At 40.4% G+C, this 22,613-nt stretch overlaps 1 protein-coding gene across 2 annotated transcripts in view; it reads left to right on the top strand.

Moving 5' to 3' along the window:
• The window catches only part of LOC110535563 (cadherin-18), a 376,780-nt gene that overhangs the window by 199,277 nt on the left and 154,890 nt on the right, over positions 1-22,613 (top strand). For both annotated transcript variants that reach the window (XM_021620629.2, XM_021620628.2), the window contains one exon: positions 22,050-22,344. In XM_021620629.2, coding sequence (XP_021476304.2) covers positions 22,050-22,344 — 295 coding nt within the window. The remainder of the gene's footprint in view (positions 1-22,049; positions 22,345-22,613) is intronic.

Genomic DNA, 22,613 nt, shown 5'->3' with positions numbered 1-22,613 from the left:
TCTTTAAAATTCTTCAAGCTCTGTCAAGTTGGTTGTTGATCATTGCTAGCAAGCCATGTTCATGTCTTGCCATAGATTGTCAAGCCTATTTAAGTCAAAACTGTAACTAGGCCACTCATGAACATTCAATGCCATCTTGGTTAGAAACTCCTGTGTATATTTGGCCTTGTGTTTATTTTATTGTCCTGCTGAAATATGAATTTGTCTCCCAGTGTCTGTTGGAAAGCATACTGAACCACGTTTTCCTCAAGCATTTTAACTGTGCTTTGCTCTATTCCTTTCTTTTTATAAAAAAAACTAGATTTACCTGAGTGCAAACAGGATGCATGTTTTGGAATATTTTTATTCTTTTTTATTCTTTATTCTTTTCTCTCTGTCATTTAAGTTAGAATAGTGTAGTATCTACAATGTTGTTGATATATTCTCAGTTTTCTCCAATCACAGCCATTAAATTCTGTACTGTTTTAAAGTCACCATTGGCCTCATGATGAAATCCTTGAGCAGTTTCCTTACTCTCCGACAACTGAGTTAGGAAGGACGCCTGTATCTTGTAATGACTGGGTCTATTGATACACCATCCAAAGTGTAATTAATAACTTTACCATGCTCAAAGGGATATTAAAAAAAATGTAATTAGGTGCCCTTCTTAGCAAAGCATTGAAAGACCTCCTCTTTGTGGCTGAATCTGTGTTTGAAATTTACTGCTCGACTGAGGGACTTCACAGATAATTGTATGTGTGGGGTAAAGAGACGGGGTAGACATTCAAAAATCATGTTAATAAAGACTATTGCACTCAGAGTCAATGCAACTTATTATGTGATGTGTTAAGCACATTTTTACTCATAAACTTTTTTAGGCTTGCCATAACAAAGGGGTTGAATATTTATTGACTCGACATTTCAGCTTAACATTTTTTATTAATTTGTAAACATTTCTTAAAACACTATTCCACTTTAACATTATGAGGTATTGTGTGTAGGCCAGTGACACAAAATTATATTCAGACTGTAACACAATGAAATGTGTGTGCTTATGCATATGTGCATGGTGGTGTGCTTGCGTCTGTGTGTGTCGATATGTGTGTTGTTTTTTTCACCTGCACTGCTGTTTTAGTTATCAGTTCATCTGACTATTCTCTCATCAGTGATTTAATTTACTATTTCAGCAATTTGAGTGCTTACTGTATAGTTGTTTAATGTTGGTGGGGCATATTATTTTGTTTTAATGTTACACCTGAATCACTATGATAAATATAATGGTTTCTCTTGGGAGTATTTTTAACATAGCTGAGATTTACTTGGATTCCTACACTTTGGACTTCAAAGTAAAATCAGTTATTTACACAGCCATGGTGGCATAGCAGGAAGATCAGAATGCTGTGAACCAAGAGGTTGAGCGTTCAAATCAAAGACAAGGACATAATAATGAATAATATGAATAATTACTGTATAAATAAAACAAAATGTTATCATGTATGTCAAATATTTGAAAAGACTGCAACTTCTTGACATTCCGGGGACATGCTTACGACAGATTTTTATTTGCAGGGCATCACCTGTGAATCTTTATGTGATTTATCATCACATGTGAAGTGTTCCGAAGCCACATGGACATTTCACATGTGGTTTTTCCGTAAGGGGTGTGCATAGAGTCAGTGCAAGATAGGGTCAATGCAGATAGTCCAGGTTACCATTTAATTAACTATTTAGCAGTCTTATGACTGTTCAGCAGTGTTCTGGCTTGGGGTACAAGCTGCCTCAGAGCTTGTACCCCAATACGCGCACACGGACACACACACGTGGTAGTGGGATCCATATATGCACACATTGCAGAACTCATTTGAATGAGTGAGTGTGGAAGCCAGTCTGTCAAACTGTGTCCCTAATCCACTTGTGGTGTGTAGTATAATCCCCAGTGACACTTCTCTGGGGACCCATGCATTTGGGAAATTACAGGTCTGTGTAAGTGAGAGAGAGAGAAATACAAGGTAGGGGACTGGCCTTGTGCTGATATGTACAGTGAGACGGGCGGCTGCGTCTCAAATGACACCATTTTCTTATATAGTGAACTATATAACAAATAGTGTGCTATTTGAGAAGCAGACAGGAAGACGCCCACAGGCCCAGGGGAAGGTTTGGATGTGTTCATGTCACCCAGGGAAAGCCACACGGTGCCCTGATGTTGTTACACTAGTTATTAGTAGTATGATATTCTGCTGTATGACAATGCCCATTCTAAAACAAGTCTTCACTTGCATTTCCACGCCCATATGCCCCTACTCTCTCTACACCCCAAAAAATGCTGGATTAAAACAACCCAATTTGCGTAAGTATTAGGCAGAACACATGTTGAGTTATTTTCACCCATCCGGTTGGGTCACATACATACATTCAAATTGGGTTGTTGATGCTGGGTTATTGAGCTATGAACCACCAGGTCAGATCAGAAGACTGTAGGCATGGCTTAGTAGGGGTGTGGCTTTCCGCTAGTTCGTTTTGGCCACCCGTGAGAGTAAATGTCAATCCAGTTAACCTGTTCCATTCTATTGTTCACACATGTTGGGTACTGATGTTGGACAATTAATACAGTTTACATAAGAGTATGAGCTCCCTAAGTGCCTATGCATTTTGAGATTCAAATGTTGTAAAATGTATATAGAACAATGTAAAATTGTATTTATTGTATTTATTTAACTAGGCAAGTCAGTTAAGAACAAATTCTTATTTACAATGATGGCTTACCAAAAGGCCTCCTGCGGGGACAGGGACTGGGACTTAAAATACATTGAATGAAAATACAGGACAAAACACGGCACGACAAGAGAAACAACACAACACTACAGAAAGAGAGACCTAAAGACAACAACATAGTATGGGTGAAACACATGACAACACAGCATGGTACAAACATTATTTAGCACAGATAACAGCACAAAAGGCAAGATGGTAGTGACAATACGTCATGTAAAGCAATGTGCAAAACTATTGACTTTACATTTTATTTGCAGTGTACAAACTCAAAATGATGAATATGAATGACATTTACTCTCATGGTTAGCCAGAAATAACTATCCGAAGCTATGCCACCAATAGGCCACGCCTTTGAACTGATAAGGGTTCATTTAACCATCAGTTGGGATTTTATTCAGGTTACTTTCAGGAGGCATGTATTTAAAGATGCACTATGCAGAAATCGCTCAGCCTTATTTCAGTTTATGTGACAAAACAAGCAAGTGTAGTGAAGATAATCATTGTACCATCTAAACCGCTGTAAAATATATTTTCCATAAAATTAAATATATTGTATTGTCAGCTGTTTGAAGGTGGTGTACAAAACCGAATGTAAAAGTTGCAAAACTAAACTCAAATAACCGGAAGCATAGAAATAGTGCACATAGAACAGATCTACCGCTTCTTAGACTTGCTTTCAATGAAGACTGGAGGATAGGAATGAGAATTACATATCTATGAGAAACATTTCTATGTGAATTTGGTTTGGTTGCCTAAAAAGTTACATATTACAGCCGTAAAGGTAATGCATAGTCCAAATATTTATTTTTCATGAACTTGCATGAAACCAGATCAAAGTATGATGAACAAATTAGAAAAAATGACTGGTGCTTCTACATTGATAAACTTTCATCATAAAGTAACTGGTCCCCTCTGTATCAAACACTTGGATTAAGGGGCAAGATTATTAAGGGATAGGGTGAGATCACCCTTACGCTCTCATTTTAATACACCAATGGTAACATGATATTCTCTTACCTAATTTAAATATGCACCACCTTGTAACCAACATCGGAGAAGGTGTGTTTGCAGAAGGGCGTGGTTTCTATAGCTAAATAGCTGCTCTACTGGTGCCAAAATTGTACTGTATGGTGTCAGAAAATATAATTAAAAGTTTACCTAATTCATCTATGGCAAAGAAACAGTATATGTTTCAATAATGTCTACAGTATATGTTTCCCCTTTTATCTGTGTCTGGTGTTAGCTAGTTAATGGCTCGCAGTTAGTTGTCAAGTCAACACATCTGTCAGTGCTGATCTGAACCACACCATCAACAACATGCCAAATGGGAGAACTATGAATTTTTTTGGGACATCATTGATGCAATTTCAATGTCGTTTGAGTTGGTTTGTGTATCACCAAATTGGTTCAAGATGATTGTACTGCAACACTGCATCTAAGTTGCTTGACATAGGCATTTTAAAGAGCAGTCAGTCAAGGTGAGCTCATGAATATAAACTCCCAGCCCACTCAGCCTGTCCTTTCAAACTTCCAGGTAGCTAGCGATGAAAAAACGAATTTTGAGCATTACTATCCAAAACAAAAATGATGGGTGATAGTTTAGTCCGTCAAAAGTCTGTTTTACAAGGGAATTAGAATGACTGTTCGGGACCTTTAATTTGTAGAGCAAAATGCCAACCTCTAAGAAAAGGTACCTACATGTTTTATTCATAAATGGTTTGTGCTGTGACAGAATCAGGCAACTGTCTTATATTTAATGCTACAGTTGAAAAAAGTGAAGCATGGGTTTTAGTTAAATTGCTTTTTTTGTGCCCATGCTTTGCAAAGGAGCTGAGCTGAGCGCTTGCTGGGTTCTGAATGCTCATTACCCATTGAGTGGTAATTTAGAACAGAATAAAATACACTGTCACAGCTCGCGTCATTCACCGTTTGTAATACAGAAAAAAAACAATCCTCCAAGAGTTGGTTTTTACAAAACTCTAAACCCAGTTACAGTTAGGTTATGTGCACTCACAAGTGTAAACCACTTCCCAGATCCCTGAAACACCACCTGCTTGTGTGTGTGTCATGCATCCGTGGTTGTGTATTGATTTTTCTCAGCCTTTCAGTGCACCTGGGGTTGTAACGAATCTCCTCTTCGTCTGAGGAAGAGTAAGAAGGATCGGACCAATATGCAGCGTGGTAAGTGTTCGTCATAATTTATTGACTGAACGCACAAAACAAAATAACAAAGTGAAACGGAAGAAACGAAACAGTTCTGTAAGGTGACATACACTAAACAGAAAACAATCACCCACAACCAAAATGGGGAAAAGAGGCTACCTGAGTATGATTCTCAATCAGAGACACCGATCGACAGCTGCCCCTGATTGAGAACCAGGCCAAACACAGAAATACAACATAGAAAAAATAACATAGACTACCCACCTCAACTCACGCCCTGACAAAACTAACACAAAGACATAAAAAAGGAACTAAGGTCAGAAAGTGACAGGGGTTTTGCACTGGATGCATCTACAAACTACTATGAGACTCTCACAGACACGATGATGTTCTCTGTTTTGCTCTAGGACGCCCCACAATAATGTCTGAATGTTCCCTGAATGTACCAGTTGAAAAAATGAATGGAAGTACAGTATGTATGGAGACTGTTTAGTGCCAAAAAATAAGGGTTTCAATATATGTTAAAAAAATGAAGATCTTTCATATATCTATCAGATATAGGACAGTTACTTCAGAACAAACTTCCTTCAGATTAAAAAAAAAAAAAAAAAGTATTTATTTTATTTTATATATATTCATGAAAAAATATATAATTTAAGGGGTCTTAAAATTATAAATCAAATAGCTAAATGTTCCTTGATATGACCTTAAACAATTCCGTACAGCTTAGTTGAACCCCCCCTGAACCCCTTGCTAAGACAGGACTGTAATGGGTTTTTAAAGCACCTGTCACACCATTCACAAACTCTAGTAGGCTAATTCTGCTTCAAGTTCAGTGGACTACCTCTGCTCTCTTGTGTTGAGCGTGCGAGATCAAATGTGCCTATGCGTGGAGTCAATTAAAAAGCCTGTAGGCTACATGCATGGGTGGAGAACCAAATGTCTGATGTATTATAATAATTGATTATGCTTATTTTATATTAACAGAAGGGGAGGGGTTATAAGACCCCACCCTCCTTACATTATAAGACCCCGCCCTCCTAGACTACACAATATATATTAATTCAGTATTGTTCCACACTTGTTCTCTGGTCTCTTTGCCTCTTATAAAGAGACCCCTCTGAGAAATGTGTGACTGTGAAGACAGAACTCTGCAGGGAGTGTAAGAGATAAGAGATTAGTCAGGCATTCCACTAAAAATCAACTTGGATATTTACTGCTAAGTTTAGATAGCTATATAAACAAGAGTTTTAGTGTTGGTAGGCATGGTTTTGGTCTCATGAGTAAAAGATAATGACATAGGCAGTGACATCACTAGGGCTGGACTTCGGGTTTGATAAAATAACATGCTGTGTTCCTGGTGTCAACTTCTGTCTGCAATTGCAATAATAAATGTTTTGAATGATTTAATTAAAGTTATTGTCATAATGCTAATTTCACCAATGAGCCAATGATTGACAAGGAACAAGGAAACGAACCCCAACACACTACAATTCACATACCGCTCAAACAGATCCACAGAGGAATCAATTGCAATTGCACTGCACTATACATTTCCGACATTTAGCAGAAGTTAAGCCTTCAACACCATAGTGCCCTCCAAGCTCTTCACTAAGCTCGGGGCCCTGGGTCTGAACCCATCCCTGTGCAACTGGGTCCTGGACTACCTGACGGGCCTACCCAAAATGGTGAAGGTAGGCAACAACACCTCCGCCACGCTGATCCTCGAAACGGGAGCCTCACAGGGGTGCGTGCTCAGCCCCCTCCTGTACTCCCTTTTCACTCATGACTGCGTGGCCACGCATGTCTCCAACTCAAGTTTGCTGGCCACACAACATTGGTAGGCCTGATTACCTTCAATGACGAGACAGCCTACAGGGAGGAGGTGAGAGTCATGGCTGAGTGGTGCCAGGAATAACCTTTCCCTCAATGTCAACAAAACAAAGGAGCCGAAGTGGAGACGGTCAAAAGCTTCAAGTTCCCCATCTTGCACAGGACTGACGACCTGAAACTGTCCCTTCACACAGACAGTGTGTTGAAAAAAGTGCAACAGCGCCTCTTCAACCTTAAGAAGCTGAAGAAATTTGGCTTCACCCCTAAGCCCCTTATAAAATTCTACAGATGCACCATTGAGAGCATCATGTCGGGATGTATCACTGTCTGGTATGGAATTTGCACCGTCCTCAACAGCAGGGCTCTACAGAGGGTTCTGTGGTCAGTCCAACGCACCACCGGGTGTACACTTTCCTAAGAGGGATTACAATTACAATTGGCTGAGAAAAGGGCAGCACAGCTGGCCCTTTAATGTACACGGAGTGCTAACATTCATAATACGCATACCAATCTCTCATGGCTCAAAGTAGAGGAGAGATTGACTCCATCACTACTTGCTTTTGTAAGAAGTATTGACATGCTGAATGCACCGAGCTGTCTGTTTAAACTACTAGCACTCCCCACCAGACATGCCACCAGAGGTCTCTTCACAATCCCAAAGCCCAGAACAGACTACATAGATTCATGACTACATGGAACTCTATTCCACATCAAGTAACTGATGCAGCAGTATAATCAGATTTAAAAACAGATAAAAAAAAACACCTTATGGAACAGTGGGGACTGGGAAGACACACACACTCAGGCACAGACAAACGCTTACATATACACATGATAAGACATGCACTCTACACACACGTACACATGGATTTCGAATTGTAGATACAGTGTATGTGGTAGTAGGCTGTGGCCTGAGGGCACACACTTAATGTGTTGTGAAAAGTGTTATGAAATGTAATGTCATGTAATATTTATCATTTTGTATAGCTGCCTTAATGTTGCTGGACCCCAGGAAGAGTGACAGCAGCTAATGGGGATCCTTAAAAAAAAAAAAACTGCCTGCCCCTGTACATCTACAGCCCCCAGAGTCACAGGAAGGCCAAGAAGATCAATAAGAACCTCAACCATCCGAGCCACGGCCTGTTCACCCAGCTGGGACAGAGAGCTGGTACCGAGAGACTGATAAATAGCTTCTATATCCAGGCCATCAGACTGTTAAACAATCACCACTAGCCGGCCTCCACGCAGAACCCTGCCCTGAAATGCTTTCCCTACGTACTGTACATGGTCATTGAACATAGGTAACTTTAATAATGTTTACATGCTGTTTAACAACTTTATATGTATGTACTGTATTCTAGTCATGTCACATCCTATATAACTGTACACACCTTTTCTATTCCGTCAATACTGTCTATACCCACCATTATTTATATTTACGCTACCATTCAAAAGTTTGGGGTCACTTAGAAATGTCCCTGTTTTTTAAAGAAAATTATTTTTTTTGTCCATTAACATAACATCAGATTGATCAGAAATAGAGTGTTGACGATGTTAATGTTGTCAATGACTAGTGTAGCTGGAAACAGCAGATTTTTTTAATGGAATATCTACATAGGCGTACAGAGGCCCATTATCAGCAACCATCACTCCTGTGTTCCAATGGCACGTTGTGTTAGCTAATCCATGTTTATCATTTGAAAAGGCTAATTGATAATTAGAAAACCCTATTACGATACAATAGTCATTTACAACATTAAGAATGTCTACACTGTATTTCTGATTAGTTTGCTGTTATTTTAATGGATAACAAATGTGCTTTTCTTTCAAAAATAAAGATATTTCAAAGTGACCCCAATCTTCTGAACGGCAGTGTGTACAGTTGAAGTCGGAAGTTTACATACACGGTAGCCAAATACATTTAAACTCAGTTTTAAATTTAATCCTCAGTGACATTTAATCCTAGTAAAAATGCTGTGTCTTACGTCAGATAGGATCACCACTTTATTTTAAGAATGTGAAATGTCAGAATAATAGTAGAGAGAATTATTTATTTCAGCTTTTGTTTCTTTCATCACATTCCCAGTGGGTCAGAAGTTTACATAGACTCAATTAGTATTTGGTAGCATTGCCTTTAAATTCTTTAACTTGTGTCAAACGTTTCAGGTAGCCTTCCACAAGCTCCCCACAATAAGTTGGGTGAATTTTGGCCCATTCCTCCTGACAGAGCTGGTGTAACTGAGTCAGGTCTGTAGGCCTCCTTGCTCGCACATGCTTTTTCAGTTCTGCCCACAAATTCTCTATAGGATTGAGGTCGGGGCTTTGTGATGGTCACGCCAATACATTTGAAAAATTAACCACCCCAAGCAAACTTTTACATTTGTGGCAAAGTGGCTTAAGGACAACAAAGTCAATGTATTGGAGTGATCTAGAAGAAAAATAAACGCACACCTATTTAGGCGAGGTGCTGGCTAGCGGAGTATAAAACTTGAAAATAAAAGAGAGCTCTAGGAGCTCAGATGCAAAAATGTAATTTACCAACGTTTCGACAGCCAAGCTGTCTTCATCATTGATACCCTGATGAAGACAGCTTGGATGTCGAAACGTTGGTACTACATTTTTGCATCTGAGCTCCTAGAGTGTGCGGCTCTCTTTTATTTTCAAGTTTTCTACTCCGCTAGCTAGCACCTTGTCCTTAAGCCACTTTGCCACAAATGTAAAAGTTTGCTTGGGGTTATTGCCTAGATAACAGCTTGGTACACTCTTGGCATTCTCTCAACCAGCTTCACCTGGAACGCTTTTCTAACAGTATTGAAGGAGTTCCTACATATGCTGAGCACTCGTTGGCTCAAATCATCTCAATTAGGTTGAGATCGGGTGATGATGAAGGCCAGGTCATCTGATGCAGCACTCCATCACCCTCCTTCTTGTTCAAATAGCTCTTACACAGCCTGAAGGTGTTGGGTCATTGTCATGTTGAAAAACAAATTACAGTCCCCCTAAGCATAGACCAGATTTGATGGCGTATCGCTGCAGAATCCTGTGGTAGCCATGCTGGTTAAGTGTGCCTTGCATTCAAAAAAATTACAGACATTGTCACCAGCAAAGCACCCCCACACCTTCTCCTCCATGCTTCACGGTGGGAACCACACATGCAGAGATAATCCGTTCACTTACTCTGCATCTCACAAAGACACTGTGTTTGGAACCAAAAATCGCACATTTGGACTCATCAGACCAAATGACAGATTTCCACCAGTCCATTGCTCGTGTTTCTTGACCCAAGCAAGTCTCTTCTTCTTATTGGTGTCCTTTAGTAGTGGTTTATTTGCAGCAATTAGACCATGAGGCCTGATTCATGCAGTCTCCTCAGAATAGTTGATATTGAGATGTGTCTGCTACTTGGAATCTGTGAAGCACTTATTTGGGCTGCAGCTTTTGAGGCTGGTAACTCTAATGAACTTTTCTTCTGCAGCAGAGGTAACTCTGGGTCTTCCTTTTCTGTGGCAGTCCTCATGAGAGCCTGTTTCATCATAGAACTTGATGGTTTTTGAGACTGCACTTGAAGATTTTCCCGATTGACTAACCTCATGTCTTAAAGTAATTATGGACTGTTGTTTCTCTTTGTTTATTTTATTAAGCTGTTCTTGCCATAATATGGACTTGTTCTTTTACCAAATAGGGTTATCTTCTGTATACCATTCCTACCTTGACACAACACAACTGATTGGTTCAAACGGATTAGGAAGGAAAGAAATTCCACAAATGAACTTTTAAGGCACACCTGTTAATGTAAATGCATTCCAGGTGACTACCTCATGAATCTGGTTGAGCGAAAACCAAAAGTGAGCAAAGCTGTCATCAAGGCAAAGGGTGGCTACTTTGAAGAATCTCAAAAATGAAATACATTTTGATTTGTTTAACACGTTTTTGGTTACAACATGATTCCATATGTGTTCTTTCACACGTAGTTTTGATGTATTCACTATAATTTTACAATGTAGAAAATAGTAAAAAAAAAATAAAAACCCTTGAATGATTAGGTGTGTCCAAACCTTGGACTGGTACTGTATATACAGTGTGGAGAACAAGAATTTGATACACTGCCAATTTTACAGGTTTTCCTACTTACAAAGCATGTAGGGGTCTGTAGGTCTGTTTTTATCATAGGTACACTTCAACTGTGAGAGATGGAATCTAAAACAAAAATCCAGAAAATCACATTGTATGATTTTTAAGTCATTATTAGCATTTTATTGCGTGACATAAGTATTTGATACATCAGAAAACCAGAACTTAATATTTGGTACAGAAACCTTTGTTTGCAATTACAGAGATCATACTTTTCCTGTAGTTCTTGACCAGGTTTGCACACACTGCAGCAGGGATTTTGGCCCACTCCTCCATACAGACCTTCTCTAGATCCTTCAGGTTTTGGGGCTGTCGCTGGGCAATACGGACTTTCAGCTCCCTCCAAAGATTTTCTATTGGGTTCAGGTCTGGAGACTGGCTAGGCCACTCCAGGACCTTGAGATGCTTCTTACGGAGCCATTCCTTAGTTGTGTTTTGGGTTGTTGTCATGCTGGAAGATCCAGCCACGACCCATCTTCAATGCTCTTACTGAGGTAAGGAGGTTGTTGGCCAAGATCTTGCGATACATGGCCCCATCCATCCTCCCCTCAATACGTTGCAGTCGTCCTGTCCCTATTTTTGTCTCATCAGACCACATGACCTTCTCCCATTCCTCCTCTGGATCATCCAGATGGTCATTGGCAAACTTCAGACGGGCCTGGACATGCATTGTTTTGAGCAGGGGGACATTTAATCCATGACGGCGTAGTGTGTTACTAATGGTTTTCTTTGAGACTGTGGTCCCAGCTCTCTTCAGGTCATTGACCAGGTCCTGCCGTGTGGTTCTGGGCTGATCCCTCACCTTCCTCATGATCATTGATGCCCCACGAGGTGAGATCTTGCATGGAGCCCCAGACCGAGGGTGATTGACCGTCATCTTGAACTTCTTCCATTTTCTAATAATAAGTCAGCAGCAGCAGGCTGGTGTGGTATAAAAATCAGTCCCGCACAGACCTCTACTGTGAACATCAATTGTATTGAACAAAAATATAAATTCAACATGCAACAACTTCAAAGATTTTACAGAGTTACAGTTCATATAAGGAAATCAGTCAATTTAAATTAATTACAGATATGCATCTGTTGGTCACTGATACCTTAAAAAAAAGTTAGGGGCGTGGATCAGAAAACCAGTCAGTATCTAGTGTGCCCACCATTTACCTCATACAGCGCGGCAAATCTCCTTTGTATATAATTGATCAGGCTGTTGACTGTGGCCTCTAGAATGTTGTCCCACTCCTCTTCAATGGCTGTGCGAAGTTTCTGGATATTGGCAGGAACTGGAACACTTTGTCGTACATGTCGATCCAGAGCATCCCTAACTTGCTTAATGGGTGGCATATCTGGTGAGTATGCAGGCCATGAAAGAACTGGGATATTTTCAGTTTCCAGGAATTGTGTACAGACAACGTTGACATCAGCAAACCGCTCGCCCCCATGATACCAAATTCTCTAAAAGGATGTTAGAGCCCGCTTATGGCCTTTTTATTGTCCCCAGCACAAGGTGCACCTGTGTAATTATCATGTTGTTTAATCATTTTATTGATATGACACACCTGGCATGTGGATGGATTATCTTTCCAAATGATAAATGCTCAATAACAGAGATGTAAACAAATTTGTGCACAACAGTTGATAGAAATAAGCTTTTTGTGCATATTGAGTGCAGGGTTTCATTTTATTTCCCCCAGCAGCAGTAGAAGTCAAAATAGAGGACAGCCATTAGGGAAGATGATGTGCATCAGCGACAAACAGCACATCTTTATCACGACCCCATCACAATCTCCCAATTCACGGTCATTAGCTGTGTGTTCCATCATCACCAAGGTGCCCAAGACTGTGACAAATCAATTGTCAAGAGAGTGCTATGAGGATATGATTGGGGAAAGTACGGACAAAATGCAGCAATAATCAAGCAATAATCAAGCGCACCCACATAAAAAGTGATTAAGTCCTCTTGAGCGAAGAATAAGGGCTGAAATTTAATAAAAAACAAACCCGCCTCGCTAATTGCAAATGTGAGGCCTGGCGCTGAAGAGCCAACCCCTTTTTCTCAAACCGCTTTCCCTCTCCTCCTTGCCTATTTGTGGAAAGACAGAGAGCTCGTCCCTAAAGACACATATCCTTAACTTCTCCAACTCCCCATCAGCACTTTTCTATGTTTTCAGAGATGCTTTCTCTTAGATGAATCTAGGCAGCTTCCTAGCAAGACAGTTGACACCAACACTTGTTTGGTTCCTGCGGCACAGCACAGCTGGCAAATGTGACAGCATATAAATCGTAATGGTCAAATACAAACACTCCAAGTGCACGTACAGACACAAACAACAAGATAATCAGTTGAGATAATCACACATCCCAACAAGTAGATGTACATGCTAATGCATGTCTGTGTCTCAAATAGCACCCTATGCCCTATATAGTGCACTACACTGTAAAAATGTCCTGTTATTTTACGGTAACTTACAGTCAGAGAGTTATCTATAATTACAGTAGAAAAGGTACAGTGTGTTAGCATACCGTATTTTACGGTATCCAATACTGTTACTGTAATATTTTTTACCATTGTTTTTATGATCACTGACAAGCAACTGGCTACCTGTAAGTTACCGTAAAACAACAGTACAGTGCATTACTGTAATCGTATGACGGTATTTGTAACAAATAAATTGATATGTTCTTCTTCATCGACCTTAGCTTATTGCACTGACTGTAAGTCGCTCTGGATAAGAGCATCTGCTAAATGACCAAAATGTAAATGTAAAAAATTAAGACTTGCAAAGCACACTGCTGGGTATTATTTTAATGAGCTCCGCCCCCAAACAAGGCAACATTTGATCAAAATACAAATAGTTAGAAAGTGGCACACATTAGAATAAACCCTACAGTGGGCTTTGGACCTGTTCATTTTTACATTTACATTTTGGTCATTTAGCAGATGCTCTTATCCAGAGCGACTTACAGTCAGTGCAATAAACTAAGGTAGATGAACATGAACATATGAGAGTCATAGCAAGTAAAAATGTTATGTCCACAGCTTTGTCTCTGTGTACCCCTCCATTAGCAGGCTGCACACTGGCCAAGTGATTAAATATATCTAGACTTCGTTTATCAAAGGGTTTGTCTGGGGATCTGAATGTTCCTGCCAGTGACTGTGTTGCCCCTGACAATTTTGATCCCTTTAACACTCAATGTCCTAATGCATTCCATGCAGACAGTCACCATCCACCAGCCATGCGCCAGACAGTCATCCTTTTGGCTAGGTCTTATTGAACTCACCATAGAGAGAGGAAGAGAGAGAGAGAGAGAGAGAAGCACAATCCCTGCATCCTCCTCTCTGTAGCACAGTGGAGGAGAGGGCTCAACTTTTCACCACAGTACGTCTCAAATGGCTTCCTATTTACTTATATACTAATATAGAGCACTACATTTGACCAGAGCCCTGTAGCAGCAGTAGCAGTAGCAACGGTAGCAGTAGTAGCAGTAGCAGTAGCAGCGGTAGCAGTAGTAGCAGTAACAGTAGTAGCAGTAGCAGTAGCAGCTGTAATAAAATAGTACTGTACTGTATATGGAATAGGTTGCCATTTTGGAAGTAACTTGTAGTGCATTCGGAAAGTATTCAGACCCTTTGAACTTTTCCACATTTTGTTACGTTACAGCCTTATTCTAAAATTGATTAAACTGTTTTTTTTACTCATCAATACCCTGTAATGACAAAGCAAAAACAGTTTCTTAGAAATGTTTGCAAATTTATAACAAATACAAAACTGAAATATCACAATTACATAAATATTCAAACCCTTTACTGAGTACTTTGTTGAAGCACATTTGGCAGTGTTGATGCTACAAGCTTGGCACACCTGTATTTGGAGTGTTTCTCCCATTCTTCTCTGCAGATCCTCTCAAGCTCTGTCAGGTTGGAAGGGGAGCATCGCCGCATATTTTCAGGTCTCTCCAGAGATGTTCGATCGGGTTCAAGTCCGGGCTCTTGCTGGGCCACTCAAGGACGTTCAGAGACTCTTTCCAAAGCCACTCCTGCATTGTCTTGGCTGTGTGCTTAGGGTCATTGTCCTGTTGGAAGGTGAACCTTCGCAATAGTCTGAGGTCCTGATCGCTCTGGAGCAGGTTTTTATCAATAATCTCTCTGTACTTTGCTCCATTCATCATGCCCTCTATCCTGACTAGTCTCCCACTGAAAAACATACCAACAGCATGATGCTGCCACTACCATGCTTCATTGTAGGGATGGTGCCAGGTTTCTTCCAGACGTGACGCTTGGCATTCAGGCCAAATAGTTCAATCTTTGTTTCATCAGACCAGAGAATCTTGTTTCTCATGGTCTGAGAGTCCTTAAGGTGCCTTTTTGGCAAACTCCAAGCAGCCTATGATGTGCCTTTTACTGAGGAGTGGCTTCCGTCTTGCCACTCTACCATAAAGGCCTGATTGGTGGAGTGCTGCAGAAATGGTTGTCCTTCTGGAAGGTTCTCCCATCTCCACAGACAAACTCTGGATCTCTTTCAGAGTGACCATCGGGTTCTTGGTCACCTCCTTGACCAAGGCCCTTTTCCCCTGATTGCTCGGTTTGGCCAGGCGGCCAGCTCTAGGAAGAGTCTTGGTGGTTACAAACTTCTTCCATTTAAGAATGCTGGAGGCCACTGTGTTCTTCGGGTCCTTCAATGCTGCAGATTTGGTACCCTTCCTCAGATCTGTGCCTTGACACAATCCTGTCTCGGAGCTCTACGGACAATTCCTTCGACCTCATGGCTTTGTTTTTGCTCTGGCATGTACTGTCAACTGTGGGACATGATATAGACAGGTGTGTGCCTTTCCAAATCACGTCCAATCAATTGAATTTACCTCAGGTGGATTCCAATCAAGTTGTAGAAACATCTCAAGAACGATCAATGGAAACAGGATGCACAGGAGCTCAATTTCGAGTCTCATAGCAAACTCCTGAATACTAATTTAAATAAGGTATGTCTAAAAACCTGTTTTCACTTTGTCATTATGGAGCATTGTGTGTAGATTGATGAGAAAAAAAATATTTAATCAATTTTAGATTAAGGACGTAACGTAGCAAAATGTGGAAGAATACTTTCAGAATGAACTGTATGTCTTATTGGTTAAAATAATAAAGAAAAAACTAGCTGACTCTCCCTTAGTGGCCAATCAAGACACAACTCACCTAGCGATGTTTTGCCTGCCTTGAGGAGAGAGAGGAGGAAGCAGCTCAGTAGAGAGGATTTCTACTTATTTGTATGTGGACACTCACCGCTAACTGACAGGCAGTCCCCCACACATCTTTCCATCCCCTCCTAAGGACATTGCAGTTGTTTTTCATATGGCCTTCATTATTTCCACACACACAAGCACACACACGCATACTCACACACATACACACCCATACAGACAGACAGTGATGATGTATGTTCAGCTCTTTTCGGACAGGCCCGTTGATGTACTGTATTAACAAAATTAACACTAATTACATCCAAAAGGCGTGGAGTCATGAACATTTCTGAGTGATCATCTTTAATGAACTATAAATAAATTATCCCCGACTACTGGTATTGAATGCATTAGAAGTCACACGGCATAGAGATGTAGCCGTTTACAAAGTATTATGTCCGTTAGAGCATTGAGTGGTCTTCCTAGTAGGTTTAGCCTATCAATATTGACCATCGAATATGATGTAATGGCTTTTATGTCAATCAGGCTTTTCCTGACTCTGCTGGAATCAAATGCATTACAAGTATCAGAAGTGCACTCCACATGGAGTTGTAGCCATAGCCCCAAAGGAAGCTTTCTGTAACACCATAGAGTGGTCTACCTAACAGGTTCAACCTTTGATGCTGATCGGTATTGTCCATCTGATTTGGTTTTATGACTTCTGTGTCAGTCTTGTTGTTCCCATGTGGCCTAACAAACTGTGTCTTCCCCTATAGTGTTTGATGTTGGGGTAATGACCCGTAACCTGTTATCACTTTTATCTCCTGGCTTTGGAAAGGGACCAGTCACCATATGCTCAGTGGCTCACACTCTCTTAAGCGACTGTGATATATTAGCTCTTGCCAAATAAGTAAATGGCCAAATTAGCACTCTGACCGCAGGCTAAATTAAATGTATGTGCTTGTACTTGCAGAGTGCCTCCTTCGGACATGCAAGTGGTTTCTTCTCCTGTAGTGAGGTGTTGTTTATTTCCTCCCTACCTCCGGATTTCTCCAAACACTACACACCCTGATCATAACACTCACATGTATAATGCACATTTAAAATCTATAATATTACATTTACTCTAAGTGTAAACAGCCTGTTTCATTGTGTGCATTTGTATGGTTGGTGAGTTGTCATTAACTTAATCCTGATTCCTGATTAGGAGAGTAAAAACTCAATGGGATCTTTGACTCCCTACCTAATTAGAGGCTCTGATGTGTACCAGAGAAAGGACAGTTTGCTCCCATCAAGTGGCAAGCCTTAGAATCAGCCAGCAGCTTTTTAATTAGGGATTCATTTGCTCGGCACAACTTTGATTAGATTTGGACCCGGTACCTTTCGCACTGCTCAACTTAATGTTGTGAAATACAGAGGGGAACAAGGGGAGATGGGGTCAGATGTGTGTAGGGGAGGGGTAATTCCTGACATGCAGAAGGACACCAGCGATTAAGTCTTTTTTATGTCCCCTGCTGTTTTGTATTTGTCTAATTGAGATAATCATTGTAATCGGAACTCAATAGCCTGTTATTGCCAGTGCAAATCAGCTGACAACTAGACCGTGACTCCAAACCATCCCTTGGGTGCTGTCCTGCAGGACTACTAGAGTTCTTTGTAAATAGAGTATTTCACCACCAACAAGCCCTGCTGACTTAATGCAGTACTCATTGTCTGTCACTCACTGGGAGTCTACCTCACCAATAATGGCTACCTCATAAATTCAGTAATGGCTACCTCATATGCGTCATAATGGCTACCTTCAGTGGTGTAGTTAGTGGATGGAAAACACACGTAAATGCTGTTTACGCACCTTTTTTATTTTGCACTTACCTACTGATCTCTGAAAAACACATTGAGAATATGTCGTTCAAACGAGATACTAAGTCGTCCAAACAAGTTATTTTGTTGTTTAAATGGCTTATTATCTGTTCAAACGACTTAATTAGGCCTCAGTTTTATACAGTGCCAGTTGTGTTTTTGAGACCTTTGCTGCAGCCATTCATTCACTAATTCCATCCATTGATATGATTATTCATTGATAGTTCTTTGATAGAGCTGCTTTTGAATGCCAGAGAATGTAAGTGGGCCAACAATATCAGACGGTTTTACCAATTTGACCGCCGATTCTGCCACTTATCCACATTGCTCCAAATGTCAAATGTTTTCAGTGTTATTTGACCTCAGGTTTGCTCCTACTGCTCAGCATCATCATTCCGAAGGTTGCATGTTCAATCCAAGTGGTAAATTATTATTTTTTTTACCCTATCCAAAACCTTCACCCTTCAAATGGTAACCTGGAGTTGCTACATACTTTTTTTGACTTATAAAATAATATGTACACATTGATTATTAAAGAATATAACGTATAAATGCCTCACGAGCTCATTTTAACTGTCATACCACATCAGAACCCAACATATAATCTTGCTTTACTCAAATGTTTCTAATAAAGTAAATGTAAACTACATGTTTGCATCAAAACATGGTTAAAACTACCCTGAACAGAAAAATAAGTGCAGCATGCAACAATTTCAATGTTTTTACTGAGTTACATTTCACATAAGGAAATCAGTCAATTTAAATACATTCATGACTAGGAATACAGATACCTTTCTCTTGGTCACAGATACCTTTTAAAAAACCAGTTAGTATCTGGTGTCCATAATTTTCCTCATGCAGCGCGACATGAGGTCCTTCACATAGAGTTGATTGTGACCTGTGGAATGCTGTCCCACTCCTCTTTAATGTATCCTGGATATTGGTGGGAACTGGAACACGCTGTCATACACATCGATCCCGAGCATCCCAAACATGCTCAATGGTTGACATATCTGGTGAGTATGCAGGCAATGGAAGAACTGGGACATTTTCAGCTTCCAGGAATTGTGTACAGATCCTTGCGACATGGGGCTGTGAATTATCATGCTCAAACATGAGGTGAAGGCGGCAGATGAATGGCACGACAAAGGGCCTCAGGATCTCATCATGGTGTCTCTGTGCATTCAACTTGTCATCGATAAAATGCAATTGCGTTCATTGTCCGTAGCTTATGCCTGCCCATACCATAACCCCACCACCACCATGGGGCAGTCTGTTCACAACGTTGACATCAACAAATCGCTCACCCACACATCACTATACACACTGTCCAGTACACTCCAGTACAGTTGAAATCGGGACACTTATCCAGCCTGCCAGTGGCCATCAAAGGTGAGCATTTGCCGAACTGCATTCAGGTCAACACCCTTGTGCCGGCGACAAGCACCCTGATGAGCTTCACTGAGACGGTTTCTGACAGTGTGTACAGACATTCTTTGGTTGTGCAAACACACAGTTTAATCAGCTGTCCGGTTGGCTGGTCTCAGACGATCCTGCAGGTGAAGAAGCTAGATATAGAGGTCCTGGTCTGGGGTGGTTACACGTGGGCAGGGGTTGTGAGGTCGATTGGACTTCCTGCCAAATTCTCTAAAACAATGTCCGAGGTGGCTTATGGTACAGAAATGAACATTCAATTCTCTGACAACAGTTCCGGTGGACATTCCTGCAGTCAGCATGCCAATTGCACGTTCCCTCAAAACTTGAGACATCTGTGACAAAACTGCACATTTTAGAGTGGCCAATTATTGACCACACCACCTATGTAATGATCATGCTGTTTAATCAGCTTCTTGATATGCCACACCTGTCAGGTAGATTGATTATCTTGGCAAAGGAGAGCTGCTCACTAACAGATATATAAACAAATGTGTGCACAAAATTTGAGTATCGAACATTTCTGGGATTTTTTATTTCTGCTCATCAAACATGGTACATACACTTTACATGTTGCATTTATATTTTGGTTCAGTATATAATGTTGATATGGATTGTCACTCCTTGCATCCATAGCACTTTCTTATTGTTTCAACTGCAGATTGCCCCTTTATATTAAGCATCTGGAATTAATGAATGAAGGTGCTGAGTAGGAGGAGCAGCCAAGGGTGCCAAAAACATGGATACATTTCAGAATCTGAAGTCAAATTGGTAAAACCGTGAGATCATGTTGGCCCACGCATGCTTTTGCATTCAAACGCAGCCCTATCAAAAACTGCCAATTAATAATCAATTCAATGGATGGAATCAGTGAATGAATGGCTGCATCAATGGTCTGACAAGCACAACTGGCACTGCATAACAAATGACACCTTATTAAAAGAAAATAACAATTAAGTCGTTTGAGCGAGATAATAAGTCATTCAAATGAGATACTAAGTTCCAAGAGTCAAATTTTGTTACACATTTTTTGCCTTGGGCTTCAGGACTTCTGTATATGCTCAATAATGGTTGGGGTAGATACATATGCAATGCCATATGAAAATGGTGCTGCTATCATGAAGCATTATTGCTGTGAATTCAAAATTGCCTGTTGTGGTTAGCCCCTTGACACATTAATTCATGTAGAAGGTGGGAATGTAAATGGACGACTGAACTCTTCAGGCTTTGTTAGATCACTGTATACATTTTAAATGATAAGTTACCTTATAACTTAGTACCTCATATATTTCAAAAAAAAGTTCTGTCATCTTCATTCAAATGAATGAAAACAGTATGGATGGTTATACTGCATTTTCTGTACAGTTATAATGTCCTGATTTGGTAAAGCAGGTGAATAGTATGTAATGTTGGGCGGCAGGTAGCCTAGTGGTTAGGGTGTTGGGCCAGCAACCGAAATATCACAGGTTTGAATACCTTAATCTACAAAGTGGAAAAATCTGATGTGTCCTTGAGCAAGGCACTTAACCCTCATTTGCTGTAAAACTATAACTGACCCCGTAAAACAATCATATTTTATGGTTTTGCTTTTAAGTTCCAACTAAAACGGTCAGGTAATTGGGATTTGGTAAAGCAGGTGACTATTACTGTAAGAACTTCACAGGATACAAACTAAAACTGTCAACTAATTGGGATTTGGATAAAAGCAGGTGAATTTTATGAGATTTGTTGTTAGTATTTGTTGTGAATTTCTGAGCAGAATAACTGGCATGAGAGTTGCAATTCTCAAGTTATCAATTATGCCTGAACAAACTGCTTGGTTTTCTCTCCCATGTTTTGCTCTCTTACTGAGAATTAAGCGTTAGGAAGTGTAGCACTGAGTAAGTAGCCAATCTACGGCACCTTTTTTCTTATAGAGGTGAGGTCCTCTGATAATTACCAAACACTATATCAACAATCTATAATAATACAGGTTCTTTACCAACATAGGTGGAGCATGGAAATAAAAAGTTTAGAATAAAGTTTCAAATACAAACCCTTTTATTTGTTCTGCAGCAGCATAGTTTCAGTTTGTAGATTCCGTAGAATTGCATGGTGATGTCCTCTAATAATCTTCAGAGAGGTCCACTTATAAATATAACAATCTTCGGCGCTGTCAGTTGTAAAGTCATTCTAGTACAATTATTATCTTGACAAGAGCATACAAACAAAATGCATTGTTGAGGGAGACGTGCCACAGGGAGAAGGAGAGTGGTTCCTGGCTGAACAGCACATATTTACGACTAGGCAACCAGGCTGCCTCACTGGGATTTGGACTAAAGACACATTCACCGCTTTCGTCTTCCCCAGGCACGCCTATCTGTGCACATGTAAAAGCAATCTGCTGGCACAGGGAAACACTGGCAAACACATGTTTAGAAATCCCTGGCTAAAGCTTTGTCTATGACATTTTGAATATGTTACATTAAGTAATCTAAGACGCACAGGCTTGTCTGATGTATTAGCTTACCAGCCCACTCACAACTAATAGGCTTCCTTTGATTTTCTAGAGAATATCTCCATATTTTGTAGCATTTTGGACTGGCATTTAGCACTTATTAAATATTTAAGTTTTAAAATTGCTATAACTTAAAGGAGTTAATTATCTAATAATTATGGTTATGCAATGTAGTAGAGCTCTGATATGTTGTCTCTGGTCTCTCTTACAGCTTCATTCCAACTCAGACAAAGGGGATGGCTCCGTAAGGTACATTCTGAGCGGGGAAGGTGCTGGGAGTATATTCATCATCAACGAGGTGACAGGAGATATTCATGCAACTGAGAGCCTGGACCGGGAAAGGAAAGCACACTACGTCCTCCACGCACAAGCCTTCGACCGCAACACCGAAAAGCCCCTGGAACCAAAGTCGGAATTCATCATCAAAGTCCAGGACATCAATGACAATGCCCCCAAATTTCCAGATGGTCCCTTTGTAGCTGCTGTGCCTGAGATGTCTCAAGTGGGTAAGGACAGCCCTGTAATTTGCTACCTGCTTCCAATAAGTTAACTTGACTTTGCAGTATGCAAATACTAGATAAAAGACGTGGTGGCCATTTTGGCATTGTTGGAGTGTGTCCTTTATCTAGGAATTCTTATTTACAACATGTTATTATTTAAATAATTGGAATCTTAAGAAATAGATTGCGAATCGAAAACATCTGGCACAAGACCTCTGTGTTTAAGACATTCTAAAAGATTTAACCCGACTATTTAACCCGACTATTAAAACTCT

This window comes from Oncorhynchus mykiss, chromosome 11, assembly GCF_013265735.2.
Source record: "Oncorhynchus mykiss isolate Arlee chromosome 11, USDA_OmykA_1.1, whole genome shotgun sequence".
NCBI classification, from domain to species: Eukaryota; Metazoa; Chordata; class Actinopteri; order Salmoniformes; family Salmonidae; genus Oncorhynchus; species Oncorhynchus mykiss.
Note: the sequence above shows the minus strand (reverse complement) of the source record. Positions and strands in the feature narration are given on the sequence as shown.